Source organism: Daldinia vernicosa (genome assembly GCF_022497035.1).
Source record: "Daldinia vernicosa strain CBS 139.73 unplaced genomic scaffold F5Y00scaffold_20, whole genome shotgun sequence".
Taxonomy (NCBI): Eukaryota; Fungi; Ascomycota; class Sordariomycetes; order Xylariales; family Hypoxylaceae; genus Daldinia; species Daldinia vernicosa.
The window spans coordinates 85020-105016 of NW_025953936.1; the positions used below are offsets into that span (position 1 = coordinate 85020).

General features: G+C 48.6%; 4 protein-coding genes across 4 annotated transcripts; 3 read left to right on the forward strand and 1 right to left on the reverse strand.

Moving 5' to 3' along the window:
• Positions 1-1456: 1456 nt before the first annotated feature.
• Positions 1457-10974, forward strand: F5Y00DRAFT_261507 (uncharacterized protein; the record flags this gene model as incomplete). The annotated part of the gene is made up of 5 exons (XM_048011217.1): positions 1457-1782; positions 1846-7637; positions 7702-9528; positions 9629-10392; positions 10447-10974. 5 exons carry the CDS (start codon positions 1457-1459, stop codon positions 10972-10974), a joined length of 9237 nt encoding a protein of 3078 aa, XP_047865299.1.
• A 607-nt stretch (positions 10975-11581) lies between these two features.
• On the reverse strand, positions 11582-15233 carry F5Y00DRAFT_269360 (uncharacterized protein; the record flags this gene model as incomplete). Its single annotated transcript, XM_048012425.1, has 3 exons — positions 11582-11656; positions 11717-13903; positions 13974-15233. 3 exons carry the CDS (start codon positions 15231-15233, stop codon positions 11582-11584), a joined length of 3522 nt encoding a protein of 1173 aa, XP_047865300.1.
• Positions 15234-15882: 649 nt separating this feature from the next.
• On the forward strand, positions 15883-18317 carry F5Y00DRAFT_65840 (PK beta-barrel-protein domain-containing protein-like protein). Its single transcript, XM_048013974.1, has one exon. The coding sequence runs from the start codon at positions 16266-16268 to the stop codon at positions 17967-17969; it is 1704 nt and encodes a 567-aa protein (XP_047865301.1). The 5' UTR covers positions 15883-16265; the 3' UTR covers positions 17970-18317.
• Position 18318: 1 nt separating this feature from the next.
• Positions 18319-19861, forward strand: F5Y00DRAFT_65836 (uncharacterized protein). The gene has a single exon (XM_048013973.1). The coding sequence runs from the start codon at positions 18667-18669 to the stop codon at positions 19474-19476; it is 810 nt and encodes a 269-aa protein (XP_047865302.1). The 5' UTR covers positions 18319-18666; the 3' UTR covers positions 19477-19861.
• Positions 19862-19997: the final 136 nt, after the last annotated feature.

A 19997-nucleotide genomic window follows, 5' to 3' on the forward strand; every position in this document is an offset into this window, starting at 1 on the left:
CTTGGGCAATATAGACGATAGATGACGATGACGGATAATGACATTCTGTATAAGAGAGAGTAAGACGTGAAGCGGCTCTTTGAATGTATATGACGATTCTTCGGTACTGCGATACACATCGACATAGACAGACGACATACTGTGAGTTATCAGTTTATAAACTAAGGCAGGAAGCCTATACGGCGCCGATGCCCGGTGACGTGATACTAGGTACTTATTGCCACTATGCAAAAGAGTGCTATGCTGGCTTCACTTGTAATGCTGTAATTGAAACCGGTGACTTGCAAGTGAGGCTCGGTGCAACTGTGCTGTAATTACTCCATACGTAAGAAATTACAGAGCTTGTTGGTTCGTCATCTGGGGAATGGCGATTTATGAGTCAATTCGTCCATGGAATGGTAGTCGTGTACGATCCACAGTGAACCAGCTCCTGGACTCGTTTGCCATTGAGCTGGATATGCGTCAATCAAAGCAGCAACTTAGACCGACGTAAATAATAATATGTAGGTCATTTATGAGATCCCTACATCTGTATTCTTGGCATGTAGCATTCCGCGCATAGGGCCTCAATGGAGCTACATAGTACCTCTTTGATACACTGCATCCAACGCTCGCGTATCCTCTTTTTCCCCGTGCTGTTGGTTTATAGGTGCCACGTCGGTTTTTAGGGGACAAGGAATTGCGAGGGTTCGTTTGGCGTTTAAAGGGTTAGTGGCTAGGTAGGTACCTAGGTACCTCATGTACCTGGTGGAAGCTGGGAAGCTGGGAAGGTATTAATAAGTCACGTGAATTATTATCTATTAATGGCAGGGGCAGGTGGTAGCGTACGGTATCAACCGGGGCTTAGATCTGCATCTTCCCGTCGCGCAGAACCAACTGTAACTCACCAACTGTAACTCGAGCCAATATCAACTACAAACGCCACCAAGAGTCGACTTGCCTCATAACCTGTACTACCATATAGATTCGAGTGTTTGAACAGCTAAAGCTATCTGAGTCCTAGGTATACAAAAATGTGTACCACAAGAGATAACAGCTCAGCACCCGGCAGGCTACTGAGGCCGGTTTGCTTTAGGTGTTTTGGCTCCAATAGTAGGCGCCGGCGGAACAATCGAATATGATCTATCATCTTTAAATAGGTAGGATCTAAATGGTTTACATTGTATGCCCAAACCACCAGTAATTGGCCTAACAAATGATCGGACTGTAACCGTCCTATGTATTTGGTTTCGGGTCAACCTACTAAACCACCACCTGGACTTATATCTCCGTTGCCTCGCAACAACTTTATTCTCTTTGCATGCACGGGTGGCAGCATATTCCCATTTTCATTTCTTCGACTACCACTATCTACATTCTGTCGTCCCCTCTTCTATCTTATTTCCTTTTTAACTTGAATAACTTTTACAACTTAGGCAGACATTGCATCGCGTATTGCGGCTGTGTTCGAAACACCATGGATCTGCTTCAAGCTGTTTTTAACCACCTCGTACTACCTCCTCGGTTGCCTGGGTCGCAGGATCCAGACATCGAGGCTGTATCGTACGACGTCTTGAAGCGCATCATCCGCGCCTGCGACAATCTCGAGAGCCTTGCGGGACTACCTTGGTCTGAAGCATACAAGTCTCTTCGCGCCTCTTTTGAAGCATGCCTTCCTATTCACACTGGACGTTTGGATAAGTCGGTGCTGCTGGCCCATTTTCGCAAACTTCAGCCAGACCGGACGCTCATCTTGCACGTTATAGAGCAGAATGCAGCTTTACTTATCCGCCGCACAAAGGAGTCAGTATATAACTAATAACTATTTTCTAATATTGCCCAATTTTACTTACCGAGAAAATTTAGAAATGGGGAACATTATGTTGTGTTCGAGGCATTCGAGACATCAGCCGTCTCGGAGCACGTTCTCGCCGCGGGACATGCGTTACAGTGGGACTTTCCCGGCCGTTCAGTCCGGCTACCCCTTTCTTCATTCGCCGATGAACCATTTCAAGAATGCCTAGCAACTTTCCTTGAGCAAGCTAGTATGGAACCGCTTTATACCCTCCAGGCCTCTACCCAAAAAGCCAATGTCTCAATTACTGAGGTCAGGGACACAACCGACCCAGCACTGATCACTCAGATGCTTATGCCAATCCTTGAGGCGATGGGGAGCTCCTACCAGACGCCTATGCTCCGAAAGCGAGTCAGAGATGATGTCAACTTCCAGACCGCAGATTTACCCTGGCGCCGGCTCCCATTTTGGTTGGTTTTGCGTGTTGCAGCTCAACGGCATCTCTGCTTGGCCTTAGGCAACGAACAGGGGCGTATTTGTTACAAGCTTCTCATATGTTTGTTGCTAGCAGACTTACTAAAGGGTTCTGCTGGAAAGCTCAGTCCAGCCATGGTCATTACGCTGCGCACTAAACTGTGCCGCCGCATGGCGAAGTTAGAGATGGACAAAACTAGGAGCACATTACCTGAATCCTTGTTTGGCCAGATCTCTCCCTTGGTCGAAAATATAATCCGGGAAGCGACCAACCAAGTTGAGAATGCTTGGGAATCTTTCAAGAAAGCCACAACACGGCGTGTCCCAGTGCTTCCTCTCCATGCTGATCACGCACTTGATCTTTCTCTCCCTAATAGTGGCGGGTACCTCGACCGTCTCCTATATAGCCAGCCACCGCGAAAATCCGGTATAACATCATTGAATCTTCCGCAACCGCTTGATAAGGCTATCCAGCAAACACAAGACTTCACGGACCATATATTCCGTCTCGCAGATTTAGAGTCTCGTGTTGAACACAATGGGCTGCCTGATCGGGATAATGTTAAAGGCATTACGACTCGTTGTATCCAGGTCGCCAAGGAAATTGACGATATCTTTGCTGAAGTTGGAACGACTTACGAGTCGGATCCCGAGCAGATGAGCTCTATGATTCTTACCTTGTTTACTTCGTGGGTTCGTATGGATAGATGCGCTGTTACACTGTGTCCTCTCCTTGATGACCATCGACGTGTTTTTAGGCCTGAGCTCCTTGACGTCCTCCAGCTGCCTACCATGTCTGAAATGCGCCGCCTTCAGGACATTCAGGCTTATTTAGCCGAGAAGAATTCCAAAAGTCGCCACGGTACTATATTTGACAGGTTCGACAATAACTCTTTAGCGGTGCGCTATGTTGCGCAGTCCCCCGAGATGCGATTGTTGGGTCAGCGCATTCAGACTGCGTCTAATCAAGCTCGTGATGCCAAGGAAGCTGAATGGAATAGGACCTGCAAGCAGTATGACGATCACACGGTAGGATTCGCGGAAGGAACTTGCTGCTGTTCGTGGAATAATGGGCAGCGTGATGTGCGAGGATGTAAGGCATGTTGGCACGCGCGTGCTCGGAAGCGACTGCAGATCGAGATACACGAAGAATTTCTCCCTAGGCATGAACCCGCCAGGTCTATCTTGATATTCGAGCTAGCTATTCCCCATTATCTTTCAGCTTACCGGGATGCTACTTGGAAGATCCTATCGCTTTTGGCGCACCCAAGTCGGCCCAATAAGTCTCCAAATCCAGCGATAGAACTCACAGACTGTTCACCGCTGAAGCCCTATATGACAGCCGAAGCACGAGGTATATCTCTGGCGTCATCCATCAAATGTTTCAGCCAAACGCACTACAAGTTCAATAGAGGCAAAGCACCTCTTTCCCGTGTACTTCTTCCCCTCGCGGCGGACTTCAAGCTGTACGACCACGCCACTGGACTCTGGATCAATGATTTAGAAAGGCCCCTGACATTCCTGCACCTTTGTGCTGTTCATATCCCCAGCGCACTTCAAGCCACGATTATACCGGTCATACAGCATCCGCCACCTATTGTAGATGGACCATCGTCCTATGAAGTCCAGGCAAACCAAGTTGAATGCCCAGCTAACATGTCTGTTCACGAATTCTCAGCATACCAGAAGCTACTTGGCGGCAATGTACGGCGCTGGCCGAACATACTTGTTGAGATGGGCTCTTCTAACTTGAATATCGGGAATGAGGATACGGCCCGTGTTATTTCTCAGCTTGCCGTCCAGGCAGGCCCTCGACTACCCGATGAGCCACTGCGAGCAGCTCACGTCATTTTCAAGGAGGCTAGTTTCGTAGAGCGCCTAGCAGAGATCATAGAGAAGCGCCTTCGAGCTATCTTGACAAACTGGCGAGAGCACCATTATATGGGACTTCTCATTACACTTACTCTAAGGCTGTTTTACCTGTCATCCGGTTCATTTAGGGGTCGTGCTGAGGCTTTACTCAAAACTGCACGAAATGCTACGTTGGACTGGACTACTAGCCTTAGGAAAGAACTCCGTGTTGCCACTGATGCTGATGCGGCGCAACGAATTTCAACGTACGGGTTCTGTGCCGCTATACTATGTCGGCGAACTTTCGCGATCTACACTGAAGTCAACCATGCAATGAGTGCCGAAGACCTGAGCGCTTGGATTTTGGCATCAGTGGCCTTGCAGGAGAATTTATCAGTTGATATTAACAAGTTACCTCATGGTATGAAGACTATTCTCCTACGCGACATAAAAATGGCGTACCATCTACAACCTCTCCTCAAGATCGCCATACAGGCCCACCCAGATGCTGTCGGATATGGGATAGCCAGGAGCTGGTCCGATAGTTCGGATAACATCAAGTCAACCTTCTCTAAATGGGACTTCCTCGGTACACGCCATGATCGTTGGATTGTTGCACGCGCATCAGAAAAGCGTTGGACGTATACTACAACGCAGACAATTCATTACAATTTCATCGAAGGTCATATGCTTGTGAATGGGAAACCCCGCGGAAAGTTGCCCCTTGAAATCCAAGAGAGCGAAGATGTCAAGGAGATATTTGGAAACGAGCACATCCTGACATATCCTTCATCTTTACCGGGTATGACGCATCGACTTTCGCACCGCATTCATGGCCAAGAGGTGCATTTTGGGATGCGCGATGGTCAGGTCATTATCCGCACTTCTACGGCAACTAATATCCTGGAATTCGTTCCCAGACAAAAATTCAGCAGTCCAAAAAGTTTCGACTTACCAACCGAATTAACGGAGAACTGCGTGCATTGGCTGAACCTTAGCACGAGATGCCTGGAGATTCGCCGGATGCCTGTTATCTGGTTTCAACGGCAGCGTGATTGGGAAATTGATGTTCCTAAACGGAGAGCTACTCGCGCCAATGTAACACTTGTTGATCCGCATTCAAGTGTCTTCGCTCAAATCGCAAAGACGCTCCAGTACTTCGAACAGCCAGAAAGGTTGACAGTCTCCCAGCCTTTAGTTGGAAAGCTACAAGTAGAACTGCGCCACCTGGATCTATCATTCTTTGTAAACCGCAATGGCTTCCTCGAATGCCGACAGCTAAACGCGGAGATTGATCCGAATCAAGATGCGGGTACTTGGCATGGCCTCCAAAGTATGATTGTATTACGGGATATGATCTCTGGAAAACGAAGCATAATTATACCTCTTGGGCAACTCAACTATAACCGAAATGGCATGCATATTGATGTACGAATAATCGGCGCCCAGAACTATGGTAGATACAAGATCGATGATGTCCTCGGTCGACTTTCCTGCCCTCCGGAACCTCGCCTTCTCTATACGAAAGCTCTCTGTCATGCCATGACTTCCTTCTGCCTTCCCGATGCTCTAACAGGGAGAACGGGTACGGAGGAGGCGTTCACAATCCTCAGTTCCGGCGCCTCTCAGCCTTGGGTACCGCTGGGGCCTATTACGCATCCGATATTAAGTGATCTAGCGGGGCTGGCTCCTCGGAGGGTTTATTATCCACCCCCAATGAAGCGTTTACAGACCGTAACGTGGAATGAAAACCTAAACGCAACTATACAGCATGACGGGTTTGAATCTCTGGTTCAGGATATCATTACGAAATCTAACCAGCTCAACAAATTTGCCGGGGTTGTCACAACAGACATTGATCCTGAGGAGACTACGCACCTTCGCAACCGTGGGAAAATGCAACGTGAACTATATGAACGTCCGACCCTAGATACAGACAGTCAAGTTTATCAAGATACCATTTACATCCCTCGCGACCGCAGGAAAACGTCTAAAGCTATCCACGTGTATGAGACTGCTCGCCACATCCTTACGGGCTCATCTTCCCTACAGATGCGGACTACTCTTAAGACACTTCTCGAGTCTAGCGAAGTAATTGGCGGATTCCACGGCGATAGCTCTTGTATCGGTGCAGAACCACTTATCAGCCAAATTGAGGACTCTGTATATGAGCAATGGGGGTCACTTGTACAATTCTGTCGTCACGTAGATCACTCGGCCCCTCTACTATTTCGCCTCGGGCTACTGGCTTTCCATGCCAACCCTAACATGGACTTGATCCGCTCTCTTGCTGCCTTTTCCCTAGTCCGCAAGATCAAGTATCTGGAACCTCCTCCTTATGGCAGCTTCTTTGATTTCAAATCACGTGAACCACCACCCATTGAGCTTTTACAGACCCTTATAGCCTCAGCTCACCTTGCGTTTGAACCAAAGACGCGCCGTAGAAGCGAGTGGAAAGATCGAGCTGGGCGAAATGCCGAAGAACATCAGGAATTCTGTGAACTTCAGGGTCGGCTGCTCGCCGATCATCTCCTAGAACAGTGGCCTGTTTCAATTGACGAACTGTCCACGGAGACACTAGGAATTCATGTCATCAACGTCCCCTTAGCCTTGGACAAAATACGACCTGAATGGGATCGTAGGCGAGAAAATATCGAACTTGAGCACTATATTAACCGAGTCCAGGTAGTTTTAAACTCACTTAAAGGTCCACGAGATTCATCTACGCTGCTTAACTGGACAGACGTCAATCCGGTGTTTACAGGCCGAAAGAATTCTCGAGTTATCCCGTCAGTGGCTCAGGAATTGGTAACTAAAGCCGGACCAAACCTAGATAATACGATAGCCGACATTCAGTTGAATACCGGAAATGAATCCGCGTATGGTAGGGCTCAGGCATCGCCATCAAAGGCCCTATTCAACGAAGCCACAGAATTAGAGGCCATCTTACGCAAGTTCGCAAGGTCTACCAACGTCATTCGGCATAAATACGGTAACGATCTTCTACAGAGTCTAGCTGCACTGAAAGACACAGGACAACTAGATGCTCAAGCCCCAGTGCCGGCTCTGAAGGAGGTTAATCACGCAATAGAGCGAGCTCGCCTCACGGTTTCAAGATGTCACCAACAAATTTACGACGCCCTTGCTAGTGACGACCACCGATTCAAATGGTTGCAGCTGGGCGCTATCTGGCCTTGCACATCGCCGACCGAGATGCTTATATCTCTAAGATCGATATCGGCCTACAACTTTGGGGTCGGCATGAAGAAGGCTCTAGTTTCCTATGGTGTAGCTGTTACAAGTCTACAACGACTAGAGCGGCTCCGCTCCGCAGTTCTGCGCGGAGATAAGCGAGCGTCTGACGAGGAATTGCGCAACCCAGGTCATCAGAACTGGTCGCCATTTAAATCGACAGACTGGCTCTTGCTCGAAATTGATAGCGACTTTCTTATACGAGCCGAACAGGTAGATGTTGCGTGTGCCATGATAGCGCCTAAATCTGGTCAGAATAGTGTGTTACAAATGAACATGGGCAAAGGTGAGTATATCGGCTAGTATAGCAAGGCGGTGCCATTACAGGGCCAGCGCTAACTCTAGTGTAGGAAAAACATCATGCATCGTACCGATGGTGATAGCCATCCTAGCAGACGGTAAAAATCTTTCGCGTCTGATTGTGCCAAAAGCGCTTCTCATGCAGACAGCGCAGACCACTCAGTCGCGATTAGGAGGTCTTGTAGGGCGTGAGGTTCTTCACATTCCTTTCTCGCGGAAGACCCCAACATCCCCTGAGATGTTAGAGCTATACGAGAGGCTTCACCGGCTTACTCGTACCCGTAGAGGGTTAATACTCACTAGCCATGAACATGTTCTATCATACAAACTGGGCGGATGGCAGCAACTCGCTGACGGCAAATTAAAGGCTGCAAGAAGTATGAACAATTTCCAGCGTTGGCTAGATGAAAATTGCCGGGATGTCCTAGACGAATGCGATTTCACCCTTGCAGTTAAAACGCAACTCAACTACCCTAGCGGGCCCGAGATGGCTATTGACGGTCACCCATTTCGATGGCAAGTTGCCCAAGAGTTGCTTGCCTTGGTGGCAAACTATCTTCCGAACTTAACAAAAAGGTTTCCAACCAGTATCGAGGTATTATGGCGCTCGGGATCCTTTCCAATCCTGCATTTTTTGAAGAATGATGTCGAAGAGGCCATTCATGACTACATACTAGAAAGTATCTGTAGGGGACAAACAACCTTCCTTCGTCCCGCAGATTCAAGTTTCTGGGGTCGACAGGGGATAATTCGGCGAGTCCTATACGAGCCGAAGTTAGACGAACGTATTTTCATGCAGGCGGTTAGTGCGTTCGTCAACCCGCAGGCGGCGTCGAAGATACTTCTTGTTGTTCGGGGCCTTCTGATTAATCGGATCCTCCTCCTTTGCCTCAACAAGCGATGGAATGTCCAATACGGTCTTCATCCTAAACGTGATCCTATCGCAGTTCCCTTCGAGGCTAAAGGTACCCCGTCCGAGCAATCCGAGTTTGGTCATCCCGATGTGTCCATATTGTTCACCTGCTTAGCATTCTATTATACTGGTCTTACCTCTGCGCAGTTCCGTCAAGGGTTACAGTATGTGCTTCAGTCAGATGATCCAGCCGCACAGTACGAGCTGTGGTCTTCCGGTTGCGACAGTTTGCCGGAGGCATTGCACCACTGGAACGTAATAAACATTGATGATGGGGGGCAGCTAGAGGAGTTATGGAAGCATTTGCGTCTGAGTCGGATCGTAATTGACCATTATTGTAACCATTTCGTCTTCCCGGTTCATGCCAGGCAGTTCGAAATCAAATTGCAAGTTTCGGCGTGGGATATCCCACTATTTTCGAAGGATCAACGTGGTGCTAGGACGACGGGTTTCAGCGGCACCAATGACAGCCGTATGAATCTGCCTTTGACTATCCGACAAGACGACCTTCCCAGCCTGCAGCAGACAAGCGCGGAGGTTCTCTCGTACCTCCTACAACGATGCAACCGAAGCTACCAGGTCACTGCAGACGCTCAAAGCAAGCGATTGACCGAGGAAGATCTGCTACGTCAGCTGCATAGTAAAGAAATCCGCACCCTCATCGATGCCGGGGCCTACATACTCGAGATGGATAATAAGACGGTTGCCCAGACATGGCTAAGAATCGACACCAAAGCCGAAGCTGCTGTTTATTTCGGCGGAGATAACCGCGCCTGGGTTCATTATCGCGGTGATAAAAAGAACGACGTTCCGCTCATAGCCACCCCCTTCGTGGATGATCTTCGGAACTGTGTCGTATATCTGGACGAGGCGCATACACGTGGTGTAGACCTGAAGCTGCCATCAGACGCCCACGGTGCACTGACGCTGGCACTGAAGCAAACTAAAGACTACACTATGCAAGGTAAGTACTGCTCGCTATACGGACCTTATATTTGATACCCTTTTGTTTCGGTAGTACCTAGGTATGTAATTCTGAACGGTTCGTCTAATTATATCGATAGCTGCTATGCGCCTCCGCCAGCTCCGCACCACTCAGTCAGTTAGTTTCTTTGCTCCCCCTGAAGTTGATCAGAGCATCAGGGACCTTTGCCGTCCGGCAAGAGGTACGAGCATCGACTCTGCTCATGTTGTCGCTTGGCTTCTTGAGCAAACATGCTGCGTAAATGAGGATCTGCAAAGCCTATACGTAGCACAAGGCATCGACTTCTGTCAACGTACCGACGCGATTTGGCATTATAACAACTTCCTTGCAGATCCGACACAGCGCGCAAAACTGCTAGAGACAATACAGCAACCGGAGCGCCAGACATTAGAGCAGTTATATGGCGGGGCTCTGGCAGGTTCACGAATAGGTATCGTGAACCGCATGTCTACTCCACAGTTGCAGAAGTTTGTGGATCAACTCAATCAATCCTATGGAGAACGGGGTACTCTTCACGTAGGTGCTATGGAAGAGGTCGAACAGGAGCGCGAGCTTCAAGTACAAGTTGAACAGGTGCGCCAGATACAGAAGCCGCTCCGGTATGAAGCCTTGACGTTTCCGGGCCTCCATCCGGTCGTCTCATATTTCGCGCGCACGGGCGTGCTAGAACATACGACATCGAATCAGAACGAGGCCGCGTTCGAACACGCATTTACATACGTAGCAAGGACTACACTGGGGAAGCAATTCCGTGTGCGAGAAACAGGCTCGCGAATCTTCGTATCGACTGAATTCGGGCGGACGGTTAAGTGTAAGAAGAACAACGTGATTGACAACTTCATAGTAAGTGATAGCTACTAAATATTTTAGCGGGAATGACTGACATTGTGATAACAGCGTCCCGTGGAATGGATCCTCTGGAGTCCCTCAACACAGACGGCACTTGTTATTATTCCCGAGGAGGCTGAGTCGTTGATTCCCTTGCTTCGTACCAATACCCGCTCCCCGCGGGTCCATTTAATCGCCTACGCAGCGCCTGTTACGAAAACTATGGAGATCTTCAATACTTTCAAGTATTACAGTCTTCCGGCGCTACCGCCCACCTACAAATTCCCGGAGTGGTTTAGATTCGAACTGGGTGTACTGGGTGGCCGACTGTATGTTAGCTTGGCCGAATGGGACCCGCTAAGCCGTTACATACGATCGTCGTTCGATGAGGCAGGCGAGTCGTCTAGCGGAAGCGCAAATTCAAAGCAGGCCAATGGAGTGACGCCCACTCCATTTGCGGACGATCCGTCCTCTTTCCTGCTCGAGTGGCTCACGCTACTTCGCAAGACGCAGGATGTCTTGCACACGCCTATGGGTTACATCTGCACTGGACGTGCGCTTGGGGGACCGGGTGAGTTCCAGGAGTCATTATCGTGATTACCTATTGAATCACGGTTGAACCGACATATTGAACTGCAATGTTGGAAAGCACGGAAATGCCGTGTTTGAATTTACTGCAGTCTGTACCTAGCTTAGCTTAGCTTCCATATTCTGTTGATGTATTTGCATCATGGAACCTGTAATGAGAGGTTGAGTCCACTGTTTTGGTGATGCTCATGATAGTGACCGTATGTGACTTGGTTTATGTGTCAGTTAAGAACGGTTCCAATGGTAACCCTACGTCTATTACGGAGCCACCCTTGTTACCGTAACGTGTACGTATTTCGCACTGTATATATCCCCCTTTTACATCGTCAACCTCGACGTCACTTTACACCTTATTGTAATAAACGATTTCCCATAATTACATCGTGAGAAAATATTCATATATTATAGTATATATATATATATATATATCATATACTTCATTTCCACTGTCAATACGTCCTCAGATAGCTACGCTACATATACAAAACACAGCAGACCCATAACGCCATCTTACTAGAAATAGGAGACCCCCCAGCCCGGTAGCTAATGCATAATGAACTCCTTTTGACTCCCCTCAGGTATAGGCATGGCGCGGTAAATAGAAGCCAGCCGTAACTTAATGCTTAGCGCATACATCTCCAATATGCGTAATAAGCTCCTCGATGTGATACGGCTTCGTCGTTACGCCGTCCTAATTAACGTAAAAAAGTCAACATTGCACCAAATAGCATATTTTCTGGACTCGACCTACCATGCCTACTTCCATAGCGCCGCTGACTTGTTTGCTACGCACGTTGGCCGTAACTCCGAGTATCGGTATATGTCCCTCGAGCTCACCCTTTGCTTCTAGCCTCCGAATCTCCCTCGTGAACTCGATCCCGTTCATAATCGGCATTTCGATATCGCACAATATCACGTCGAACGGGTTCTCTGCGTGCGAGACCTCGGTTTTGTTATCCCGCACGGCGTTGAGGGCGTCTTTTCCGTGGTTGGCAGCTTTCACGACGAAGTCGTGGTTACGCAGCTGCTTGCACAAGACCTTTTGGTTGACCAAGTTGTCCTCGACAACGAGAACCTTGACTGGCGGGTGTTCGCGTGGTGGAGCCCTTGGGTCCTCTGATATTTGGGGGAAACCTCCCCGTTCATCTTCATCTTCCAGTGGCAGGGGGGTCCCGTCTGCAGCTATGCTAAGTGACCGACTTAGTCTAACAACAGGCTCTGAAGCATTCGAAGGATGGCGAGGAAACTCGCAACGCTGGGTCTTGACGTAAAATGCGAATTTGCAACCCGACCCGGGGCTGCTAGCCATACCTATCTCGCCTCCAAGCATCTCGGTAATCTGGCGAGAGATAAAGAGGCCTAGACCCGATCCCCCGTACTCGATATGCGTTTTCGGGGATGCCTGAGCGAAACGATTAAATACCTGCGCCTTCTCGCCTTCCGTCAAACCCTTGCCCGTGTCTTTTACGGAAAAGGAGAGAAAGACATCTTGCTCAGGCTCTCCTAAACTACCAGGGGAGCAGGCGCTGAATGCAGGGCTAATAGGTGAATATCTCCGGGGCACGTAATGTACCCCTAACTCACTTTCGAGGGGACGATACGCCGTGGCGGTCACCGTTACAACTATTTCCTTTATTTTAGAGGTCTTTGTGAATTTGATGGCGTTCGTGACAAGGTTGATCACGATCTGAAGGAATCTGGTAGGGTCCAGTAAAACACATCCTAAGCCGAGTACGGACAAGGAATCGTCCTCGATAACCTTCAGCTTGATACCTGTCATCTTTAGCTCGGCATCGAAGATCCTTAATGACGAGCGAACCAATGCCATCGGTTGTACGGGAATAGGAGATACCACGAGCAAGTCGGAGTCGAGCTTTGAAACTGTCAACACGTCGTCGACGATTTGCTTCTGGTGCTGTACGCAGTATACAATCGTATTGGCGGCGTCCAGTGCGTTGGCAACTTCATTCTGCAAGATCTCTTTCGCGGGGCTGTTTGAGCTTGCAGCCAGTTTGCCATCGAATAGGACATCTAGTGTGGCGGGGATTCTCTTAATTGATTCGATAATTTCCTCGCTGCAGTGCAGAACTGCTGATAGGGGGTTCCGTATTTCGTGGCTTATCATGTCCATGAACTGCTCCTGTTGAGTCCTTGAACGAATAGCTTCCTCCATCTTATCCGTCAGAACCTTGACAGCCATCTTCTGGCCACTGATATCTGTTACCCAGAAATCTATATGATCGACGGTTCCATCCTCTCTGAATTGGGAGAACCCGGTAGCGACGACGTAGGCACCATTAGTCACAGTATTGTCGCCGCCCGAAATAGTATAAGTCCTATTGATTAGCTGGAACTCAACAGATTCTGGCCCGGTGTGGTGCTGGAGTCTATCGAAGAAGTCTTTGCACGGCTTTAAGTAATCTTCTCGGACCCAGGGTAGCCACGGCTGTGAAATATTCGGAGGGGGGCTGTTGGGTCCAAAGCCGTAGAAAGAATACCAGGCATCGTTGGCATATTGGACGTAGCCATCCCCATCCGTACGACAGATTCCGAGAGGACAGTGCTCTGCGTAGTTCCGCCATTTTATCTCCGACTCCTCAAGCGCTTTCGAACGGGATATAAGTTGCTGCTCGGTCCACTTAAGCTCGCTTATGTCCATTGTGAAGATCATTATGCTTTCAACCTCATCAGACTCGTCCAAGTCCGAATAACAGGCGCAGATCCCCGTTCGATGGTCTGAATACATGTGGCCTCGGCGGAACGGTTCTCTGGAGCGAATTTGGAACGTCCCTCCTGTCTTATCAGCAAGAACCTTTTCTTGCCATTCTCGAAGTAGATCGGCATCTTCTGGAACTACGCTGTCGAACCAACTCAGATTATCCTGGTCGGCAGGACTGAGACCAGAGAATTTATACCACGCATCATTCGCGTATATAACCTATCAATTAGGTGATTAGCTCTAATTCTCGGCCATCCCTAGTTGGACAGGTAGCTAGGTATAATATTACCTTGCCTTTCACATCGGTAACCGCAAGGCCAACAATAGACCGCTCAGCAAATCGAGAGAATCTCATATCGCTTCGTTTACGATCCAGCTGAGCCCGTTTAGCTAAGTAGTTATGGCGTGAAACTTCTTCCGATAACCTGGCCCGCGATACCTGCGACGCCGCAACGTCTGCCACCAATCTCAAGAATTCGCAAAATTCGCTGCTGTACCTCCGGTAAGGGTTCAAGCCAACTAGCATGAACGCCGCTATTCTAACATCATCTTTAATCGGTACGATGGCGAATTGCTCAGCTAACGTATTTCCTTTCCATCCGATACCGTTTAGTAGTTTATGTAACGACGGGTCGTTCTCTTCTAATATAATCATCGAGTCGCATTTCAACGCCTTGAGCATGGTCGGTGCAAACCCGTTAATGTCGCATGAAAGGTCAAGATATTCCTGTTCCATGATACGCTCGGGGTCTATTCCAATGATTCCCTCTAAGTGACACGTGTAGTTGGGCTGACTTGGGGTGAAACTAATGCCATGTTGCTCGTCTAACGAATATAGCAGTGCAAACGGTATATCTTTACTGTTATAGCTGAGTCCGGTTAGTAGTGTATGCCAGAGTTCCTTCATGTTGTTCGCTGTTGCGGTGTGACGGGATAATTGCTGGATGCATTCGTTTTGTCTCGAGCAAATAACATCATCGGTCCTGTCTATGGGTATTCCGTATGATCCTTTCACCTCCCCTTCGTCGCTAGTGACCGGTATAAGCTTCCAATCAAAATAAGTCTCTTCAGCATGGCCTTTCCTTTCTATTAGTAGTCTTGTTCTCGTGCACGTGCATGTTTGGCCGGTTCGTCGCTGCGTAGAGATTTTCCCGGAGAGTTGGTCCCAAATGGCAGAGAAGACCTCGGAAGCATTCTTTCCCATGGACTCTGGGTGTTTGCTCCCTAATATCGGCAGATAGGCTTCATTATAAATGACGCAGGAGGGCTCCCCCCAAAACAATATGGCCGGGCTCGTGTCAGCTAAGAGGAAGCGGGACATGTGCCGAAGCTCCGAGCTCCATTGATCCCTTGGTCCAAGAGCCGACTTGCTCCAGTCGAAATGAAATATCAACTTCTGGATCGGCGAAGTGGATGATTTAGAGGTATCCAAGTCTTGCTCTTCGACTCCCGGCGGCGCCTTTTGACAGCTGCCTTTCTCTTTAGACGCACACCCACGTATAGGTACGCCAGCCTGGGGTAAGCCTATCCTTTCACCGTTTGGAACCATCACGGCACCATTAGGTGTCGTAGGTAAATTAGAGCCAAAGGGAGTGAATGACGAAAACGACCTACAGTAGGCTAATATAATAATCGCACTGGCGCTGGCATGCCAGCGTTAATCTTCAAGATTGATAACGATGATTACGAGAAGATGAGTTTCCCCATAGCCATCATTATCTGTTCGACGACGTAAAGATAGATAATATTCTAAAATCTATGCTCATTACTCGCTAGGTGCCTGCACTAACTACGCTTGATGTTCATTAGGTGAACCTTGTGTCCAGCATTGTCAGTCGAATAGTTTGGAAGTCTATCTCATAAATCCATGCTTCTTACTATTAACATAAGGATTGTGAGTAGACTAGTAGGGAGCTACTGATTTACCTTCATCTTAATGCTAGTCAGTCGGCATCACATATTCATCATCACCTCATTAGCTTCCGAAGGTTCCAATCTATACCGTCTAGCAAATCCGGGGTAAAGAATTTAATGGATAATTTTCAATCGATTTATCTACATAGTAGCATAAAAGGGCGGTTTATAGATATAACGTGACCATGCCTGCATGTGTATTAGACTTGGGAGTAAGTACATAGGTACGTCAGATACCTAACACTATTACAGCTGTCAAAACCGCATTCCCTTACTCATCAACATTTTCTTAACGCTTTTGTTTCGATAACCTAGAATTTTTGATAAATATATATTTTTTTTGGTGATGATGAGTTCATTACTAGCTACCCCCTATATGTCGTCGAGATAATAGTGATATAGCTGGCCAGTCACGTCAAAGCCCACAGAGGCATTTGATAAGCTATAAAATCTAGACCCTATCAAGATCGCGCTTTTCAGAATTGCCGACTCCATTAGCCTGGGTATAACTGAGATCGCGTAAGAGCTAGCATCCGTTACGAGTCGGACATATAGATTACTAACTCTCTAGTTTCCTCAAAGGTCCCAATTATTTCGTACCCTGATACCTGGATACTTGTTGCATCTCGAGATTTAAATAGGGTAATTCACATTGCGATATCTAATCATGGGTTCCCATCTCTCCGGATCAGATCTTGATTTAGCTCCGCTCCCACCGAAGGATTTCATTGCGAGTTTGCGGACGGGGAAGATCCGGCCTTTCGGAGGCGTCAAGGGTTTATCGTCGGCGATCAACAAGCAACCCCGGCGAGGCAAGATCCGGCTCACAGCAGGCGGCTTCGAGGGTGATGAGCGCCAGTATGCCAACCATAACAGTCCGGATAACGCCATTCATCAATATGATCCCCGCCACTATGAAGAATGGAAGAATATCTTACCGGAACGTGCTCACAAGTTCAAAGTTGGCGCGTTCGGCGAGAATCTGTCTTCCGCGCACTTATCGGAAGCCAATATATGCCTCGGGGACAAATTCCGATTAGGGCCCGACGCCATAGTTCAGGTTACTATGCTAAGGCAACCCTGCTATAAGCTTAACCACCGATTTGAGTACAAGAAGATGTCGAGACTCATTCAGACTACTGGATTTACCGGATGGTACTATCGAGTTCTCCAAGGAGGTGATATCCAAGAAGGCGACACGATCGAATTGATTGAACGTATCAACCCGCGATGGTCTCTCTTGAGAATACACTATGTTCTTTATACGGACTCTAGTAATATGGAAGCGATAGAGGAGATTAGCAAACTGGAGGGACTTAGCCTGGAATTTCTCAACTTGACCCGGAACAGACTTTCTAAAGGGGTCGAGAACATGAACCAACGCCTCCTGGGTAACTTTGCTGTGCCATGGCACTTATATAAGTTGGTTGAGAAAACCAGGCTTACTCCAAGAGTACAAAAATTCATCTTCGAATCCGAGGAATCCAACGCGGACGCGGAAGACTTGAATTTCGGGCGCTTTCCGCATGTGCGTCTCAGGTTCGGCCCCGATTCCAAGTTCACCAGAGCTTACTCGGTCGTGTCGGGTGATATGAGATCATTTGAGCTGGGAATCGCGAAAGATGACGAGTCAAGAGGTGGGTCGCTATATCTACACGATAAATTTAAGATTGGCGATATTCTGGAGGTAGCCAAGGGACACAATGCGGCGATTCCTATAATAAGTAGCGACCAAGTCGATACACCAACAAGGCACATCTTTATTTTGGGTGGTATCGGTGTCACCGCCTTCATTGGCGAGATCAGGGCCCTGGAGAAGAAATCCGCCGACTTCGAGATTCACTACGCTGTCCGTAGCGAAAAGGAGGCCGCATACCTTGATCATCTACCAGCCAGCAAAACCACTATTTACGCAAAGAGCGAGGGCAGACGGTTAGACGTAGCTGCGCTTATTCCAGCACTCGATGATTGCAGGGATAATTGCAAGACTTTAGTTTACTGCTGCGGCCCGCCGTCGTTACTTACCGCTTGCCGTGACGCGACGACGAAGTTAGGGTATCCCCGATCCCAGACTCATTTCGAGGAGTTTGGCGGTGCTGGAACTGGCACAGGCGACCCTTTTGAAGCCGAGATTAAAAATACCGGGGAGGTCCTTCAGGTCCCTCAAGAGAAATCATTATTGGACATCCTCAACGAAGCCGGTTTCGAGATAGAATCCTCATGTCTCGTAGGGAATTGTGGGACCTGCATGGTAGATGTTTGCAAAGGGGAGGTAGTTCACCAAGGTGTGGCCCTTGAAGATGAGCAGAAGGAGAGCAGTATGTTGACCTGTGTGAGCCGTGGTAAGGGAAGGATTGTGATTGATTGTTAAGAGGACCATATCTGAATTCTACCTAGCATAAGCGTTCCTTGATACCAATTATTAATCCCATCAATACAATCTATATCACTAATTTCTACACTTGAATCCGTCGATGCGCGCCGTATCATTAGTCGAGCACTTGTCTTGCCACTATTACTATAGGGTTAGGTACTATACTCTACTATATTGTCACTGCCGAAGGTTGTAGACTGCCGCGTTCTGGCCGGTTCGGAGTCCGGCAGTCTTAAGATAACGGCTAAACTGCCGAGATCTAGTACAAAGATAGACCCCGGAGGAGTAAGATCTGTAAGGACATCTTACGGTCGACAATCTCCACCTTCATATAAATAAGTGTAGACGGCAATTCTATTATTCATTAATTAGCAGCATCATTTGGAGACAACAGCACCCAAAAATAGTAACTGCTCGATTTAATGCAAGGTAACTTGTACCGGAGTATCGTGTTCCAGCCCCCAAGTGGTGCAGGTAGCAGTTCATCCTTATCTTCTGCAAGTGCCATGATGTTTTAAGCCGGGTATATAAGCCAAAATGAGGCGGGCTGAGGCAAAATTCAGGAGCCCCTCCTTTCCCGGCTTCGCCTCCTACAAAATGCAGTGACAATCTCAGCGCGACAATGCTCATCACCAGCTTGGGGAAGCAATTAGATATTTGGAATATCTTTGACTCTTGAGATAGGACAGGAACAATGATCTATTCGCTACTTTTACTAGGCGCAGGTCTCGCCTCGCGGGCCTCAGCAGCATGCAGCCGAGAATTGCTTCGGGAGGCCACAGCGGCGTATGTCGAAGCGCAAGCCGCCGGAGACCCGAATCTGCTTGGTCTGGCTAGCAACGTCAGCTACTTGGAGAACGACAGTCCTGGAGATATCAAGAAGGGCATTCTAAGCCAAGCCATTACTATCGACTTCAACCGCAGCCTACACGACACGACCCAGTGCGCCACGTTCACCGAGCTGTCTGCGGCTACCAACAAGAACCCGTACGTCATCCACACGCGCCTGCTCTTTACCGACGACAAGATCACGGCCGTACAGTCGGTTGTCGCGGACCAAGGCGACTGGGCGTTTAACGCGACGGGACAATTGTACTGGACCAAACAGGAGAAGTGGGACACGATCCCGGAGGACAAGCGCGATACCCGCGAGGTCATCCAGGCTGCCGGCGATGCGTACCTCGACAGCTGGGGCGACGGTACCGTCACAGTGCCGTACGGCACGCCGTGCGCTCGCCTCGAGGGTGGCGCTTACACGGGGGGCTCGCAACCAACAGCCAACACGTGCGTGATGCCGCAGTTCCCGGAGCCATTCAAGGTCGGGAACCGGCGATACGTCATCGACGAAGAAGTGGGCGGTCTTGACATCTTCAACGACTTCCCGTTCATCGATGCGGGAAAACCTGATGGTACGCCCAGCACCAACTTTATCCGGGTTGAGGGCGGCAAGCTCAGGTACATCCACGAAGTCACCGTGTGCACGACTCGCAACTGTGGAAGATAGAGGATTGACCTGCTGTGAGATGTGAGGTTGCCAAAATAGTATTGGGGAATTGGACGTGTAGATGTTGCTATAGCTTAACATAGTACTTCCCTTATTCTTAGCCTAGGCGGCTGATTTCTAGTATCTTCACCTAATGATTGGTATCGCTGTGCATAACATCCGTCCGAATCATGGGATACATCATATGTCACCGCATGTGAAAAATTCCTATTCCACCGAAGTTCTGTTCTCTTCCGATGTCATGAGATATTCAGGCCGTATGAAGCCGAAGTGGAACTGAGCAGATATTTACTAATATTGCGTTGGACGAATGGGAAATGCCCAACATGTATGGTGGATTGGCTGGTAATAAATTTTAACTTTTAAAGTCGGAGGAGAGAACAGGAGACCTGATGATCGTGGAGAACATGACTTACATAGACGCACAAGGAACCGCATCGGTACAGGGCTACGTCAGATCGAATTAGGGGACTTCCCTGACGGGCTAATGGGGTAGCACGGCGGAATGACTAGTATTCGTA